Source organism: Arachis ipaensis, chromosome B03 (genome assembly GCF_000816755.2).
Source record: "Arachis ipaensis cultivar K30076 chromosome B03, Araip1.1, whole genome shotgun sequence".
NCBI classification, from domain to species: Eukaryota; Viridiplantae; Streptophyta; class Magnoliopsida; order Fabales; family Fabaceae; genus Arachis; species Arachis ipaensis.
Window position 1 is genome coordinate 128748105 of NC_029787.2, and position 5609 is coordinate 128753713.

Consider the following 5609-nt stretch of genomic DNA (forward strand, 5'->3'; position numbering starts at 1 on the left):
TGTGTTAAATTGGTTTGTTGCTGCCGTTTTAAGTTGCAAAATTTTTTAGGATTTTGCAATTTCAATTGCCGGATTATCTATTCAGGTCTTGTGGTTGTTTATTTGTTAAATTGTTGTTGTGTGTACCTATTGTTGTGTTTGAAATCATTGAGTTGCCATTTTCTTCTCAAATTACTAATTTGCTAATTTGGTAAATTGTTGTTGTCGTGATATTTGAGATTGTGGTTGGCTATTACTGGGTTGCTGAGTTTTTCTATGAAGATCTTATTCTTGTTAAATTGTTCTTGTTTCCATGTATAACTTGTCCTTGTGGTCTACAGTTTCATTAGGTTTAGGTTTGAGATAGCTTTGATGTATTTTGGTAATTATGATGTCTTCTGATAAGATCTGGCCCAGAGCAGCCTTTGATTTGGTTTATATATGGTTGATGGCTTAAAACCTGCTATTACTAGTCAGATTCTGCTAACCTTACTCAGATTGAAATTTGAATGTATCTGTATTATGGCCTTATTTTCTTATTTTCGGTTGATCTTTGAATGCTATCTTTGACTATACATTCTCAGTTTCTATGTTTGGAGGAAAAATTATACACTTACTTTCTATTATACCTGTTCAATAATTATTCGATTAATGATTATTCGAATGTTGTGTTTTAAATTTTTGAATGAATGATGATTTGGTTATTGATTTCCTGGTCTTGAATTTGTTAAATTGATAGTTTGTTAAGTTGGTTGGTGGCATGGAACCTGCTAGAGGTAAAGGCGTGTAATTTTATTGCACAATTAGTTATTATTTTGAAAACCAACTTCTACAACTTAATAGATGGAGTGCTATGGTGGGATGGGCAAGGCAAACGGTTTGTCTCCAGATGAAAGTGAAAATGAGTTAGGCCTTTCAAACAACGACGTTGTTGACGAGGATGACTTAAGAAAGGTTGAGTTGTTGTCGGATGAAGATGGTCGTGAATATGAAGACGTGAGTGGGTTGAGTGCAGAGGATATAATGAAAAAGGTGTTTCAAAGTGAAGAGCGTGCATATGAGTTTTATTATAGGGTAGGGAAATGCAATGGATTTGGGGTCTGTAAGGGAGACTATGAAAAGGATGAAGATGGGACTGTAGTGAGAAGGAGGTTCTTCTGTAATAGGGCTGGGCTAAGGGATGGAAAACACTACAACAGAGTAGACAGGAAGAGATGCCATAGGCCTGAGACACGCACGAATTGCCAGGCCCTGATGTCTGTATACCTTGATAAGGGAAGCTCGGTTTGGAAGGTTCGGAAAGTAATCTTCGAGCATAACCATGAATTGATACCAAGGGGAATGGTTCACATGCTCCGAAGTTTCCGGGCGATATCGGGTTCCGCAAAGGCCCACATGGATGAAATGCATGCGTATGGGTTGCCGACGTCTAAGATACTGGGGTACATGGCTGGGATTGCAGGTGGTTATTCTTGTTTGGGTTTTACCAAGAAAGACGCATACAACTATATTGATCGGTCAAAACGTACAAAGGTGGTTGATGGAGACATGAACGTTGCTATAGTCTACCTAGAAGGCAAGGCAGCTGCTGATCCCATGTCTATGGCCTGGTACAATTTGACTGAAGAAGGTATGTTGGCAAACATGTTTTGGGTAGATGGTCCTAGCGGGGTTGATTTTCAACATTTTGGAGACGTGGTTGTATTCGATTCAACGTATAAGAAGAACAAGTACAACAGACCCCTTGACATATTCTCAGGTTCAAACAACCACAAGCAAACAACGATTTTTGGTTTTGGTTTGGTTTTAGATGAGACAATCAGTTCATACAAGTGGATGCTGGAGAACTTGTTAGAAGTCATATGTGGGAAGATGCCCTCTGTTGTCGTGACCGACGGGGATGAATCAATGATAGCTGCAGTTAGGGAAGTGTTGCCCCGGCAACCCATAGGTTGTGTGCATGACATCTGCAGAAGAATGTGACCTCGAACAGCAACGAGTAGATGTTTTGTGATGTCTTTGCCAAGTGGTTGTATGCCGACATGGAGGTTGAAGAGTTTGAGTGGGGTACATGGCTGGGATTGCGGGTGGTTATTCTTGTTTGGGTTTTACCAAGAAAGACGCATACAACTATATTGATCGGTCAAAACGTACAAAGGTGGTTGATGGAGACATGAACGTTGCTATAGTCTACCTGGAAGGCAAGGCAGCTGCTGATCCCATGTCTATGGCCCGGTACAATTTGACTGAAGAAGGTATGTTGGCAAACATGTTTTGGGTAGATGGTCCTAGCGGGGTTGATTTTCAACATTTTGGAGACGTGGTTGTATTCGATTCAACGTATAAGAAGAACAAGTACAACAGACCCCTTGTCATATTCTCAGGTTCAAACAACCACAAGCAAACAACGATTTTTGGTTTTGGTTTGGTTTTAGATGAGACAATCAGTTCATACAAGTGGATGCTGGAGAACTTGTTAGAAGTCATATGTGGGAAGATGCCCTCTGTTGTCGTGACCGACGGGGATGAATCAATGATCGCTGCAGTTAGGGAAGTGTTGCCCCGACAACCCATAGGTTGTGTGCATGACATCTGCAGAAGAATGTGACCTCGAACAGCAACGAGTAGATGTTCCGTGATGTCTTTGCCAAGTGGTTGTATGCCGACATGGAGGTTGAAGAGTTTGAGTGGGGTACATGGCTGGGATTGCGGGTGGTTATTCTTGTTTGGGTTTTACCAAGAAAGACGCATACAACTATATTGATGGGTCAAAACGTACAAAGGTGGTTGATGGAGACATGAACGTTGCTATAGTCTACCTGGAAGGCAAGGCAGCTGCTGATCCCATGTCTATGGCCCGGTACAATTTGACTGAAGAAGGTATGTTGGCAAACATGTTTTGGGTAGATGGTCCTAGCGGGGTTGATTTTCAACATTTTGGAGACGTGGTTGTATTCGATTCAACGTATAAGAAGAACAAGTACAACAGACCCCTTGTCATATTCTCAGGTTCAAACAACCACAAGCAAACAACGATTTTTGGTTTTGGTTTGGTTTTAGATGAGACAATCAGTTCATACAAGTGGATGCTGGAGAACTTGTTAGAAGTCATATGTGGGAAGATGCCCTCTGTTGTCGTGACCGACGGGGATGAATCAATGATCGCTGCAGTTAGGGAAGTGTTGCCCCGGCAACCCATAGGTTGTGTGCATGACATCTGCAGAAGAATGTGACCTCGAACAGCAATGAGTAGATGTTCCATGATGTCTTTGCCAAGTGGTTGTATGCCGACATGGAGGTTGAAGAGTTTGAGGGGGAATGGGCACAAGTTGCTGAACAGTATGGGTTACTCAATAAGTATTGGGCATTACAACTGTATGAAAAGAGGAAGATGTGGGCAAATGCGTACTTGCGTCGTAAGTTTTGCGCTGGGTTTCGCACAACGTCTCGTTGTGAAGGCATCAATTCCCATCTAAAAAAATTTCTCTTGTCTAGGCACACTTTTCTAGAGCTTGTGTAGAATCTGGAGCTACTAGTACAGGAGTAACGGAACAATGAGCTGGTTGCACAGTTCAGTTCAATGTACGGTGTTCCCGTTATGATGACATGTCTTGATCCCATGGAACAGTTTGCTGCATCGGTGTACACGAAGGTCATATTCACACAAGTGAAGAAGGAGATTGATTCTATCTCGATCGTTAACTTCATAAGCAAACGACGGGTCTCAACAACCATGGTGTACACGGTCGAGGAGTATGGATTCCCCGGTCAGAATGTGGTGGCATTGTACGATCTAAAAAGAGGGAGGTTGGTCTGTCGATGTGGATTTTGGGAGAAAAAAAGTTTTCCTTGCAGGAATATATTTCTTGTCATGAAGTACGAGCACGTAAAAATAATTCCCGAGCGATTGATTTTGAGACGATGGAGGAAGGATGTAAAGACAGTCAACGAATACACTGAGAAGACGGCACTAGCTGATGAGCGGGGTTTCTTGTTGAGACATGGAGCCCTAGATGCTACTTCGCAGTGGATGTTGTTCGTCGGATCTAAAAACGACGATCTGTACAAGAAATGCATGAGCGGAATCAGGCAGATATGCTGTGATCTACAAGCATGCAGCGACAATGATACGATGGATATGAGTCTGAATGCGGCCTGTGATGTTCGAGATCCAACCGTTGTGCGCTCAAAAGGGGCACCCAGCACACGGGGACACAAAGGTTGAAAAAGGAAGTGCACGAGATGTAGGAAAGCCTAGAAACAATTTTTTTTAAGTTGTTTGTTTAGCCACATTTAAAAATATGTTTTATGAAATTTAAATTAGTAATAAAAATATAAATTATAAAAAAGATTGAATCAACAAGGAAATTAAAATATAAATTTTTAAATAAAAAAAAAGAAAAAAATTTTTAAAATATTTTAGAAATGACTCACACACATAGTTGCCACATAGAACTCTTTTATTGCCACGTCACTAACGTCTGTTAATGATTTCAACGCTGTTAACGTTAAGGGATAAAATTGATGCAAATCGAAAACTTCTGGGATAAAATTGAAACAAATTGAAACTTAGGGGTAATTTTGAAACTTTTAGTAAACTTCAGGGACAAAAAGTATACTTTACCCTATTATTAACTAAGCAAACACACTAACAAATGCCAATTACGTATATTATCACATATCACATAACTATTTGTTCACATTGATCAATATAAATTATTATAAAATTCTAATCCTTCGTGTATACCTATAGGCAACTACGTACCTGCATTCATATACTCCGGAAACTCCGGAGCATGCATGACTTCCAAGTCCAAAGCTCGCATGAAAGACGGCTCCTCAAATGGATGTTTGTTTGCGAGTGCATTTGCCACGTCAGCTACATTTGGTGCCACAGTGCCATCACCTTGGTCTTCGTCTCCATCAGGACCAACAACTTCGTAATTGCTTTCAAACTCTTCCTCACTGTCGCTGTTATAATCTTCCCGGTCAATATTTCGATTGGCTTCAGACGGTTCGAATTCAACACACACCTCAATGAACGATATCTGACCACGACTTTCAATGTACATTGAAAACATCTCTTGCATGCTCGCTTCATCTGTTACATATTTCGTCTGAAATTGCACGAATCCACCAAATAAAGGTATGGGATACCTGTATAAAATACATGATATTCTTCTAGACAACCCAGATTCTATCTTCTCACAAATCACACCTTTTAGTTCCTCGAATGAGATTGTAAATGAAATAATAATATCTAATGGATTTTCACAAACAAATCTCACTCCTTCAACTGTTTCTAACAAAATCTGAACGAAATAATATACTTTTAGTAAAACTCTATCATCCATTTTTTTCACTCATATGATTAAACTTCACACAGCAGTAGTATTTTCCTACATTTGAAAGAAGAGAGAAATGTAGATGGAGGTGCTGCGTGGAAGAAGGCGATAACTGGGGAAACACTCTTATGGGAACAATACGAGCTACCCACGCTTATATAAGGGAAAAAACCTTATTATACTCAACTCAGACCCATCGATTAGCGTTAACATATTCAAAAAATAATTTTTTATGCAAACTCGGAGGGTCCATTTTCTAATTACAAAAAAAGACTACTCGGAGGG

At 40.2% G+C, this 5609-nt stretch overlaps 1 protein-coding gene across 1 annotated transcript; it reads left to right on the forward strand.

Moving 5' to 3' along the window:
• LOC107633916 (protein FAR1-RELATED SEQUENCE 5-like) lies at positions 823 to 1962 on the forward strand. The gene has a single exon (XM_016337507.1). The coding sequence runs from the start codon at positions 823 to 825 to the stop codon at positions 1960 to 1962; it is 1140 nt and encodes a 379-aa protein (XP_016192993.1).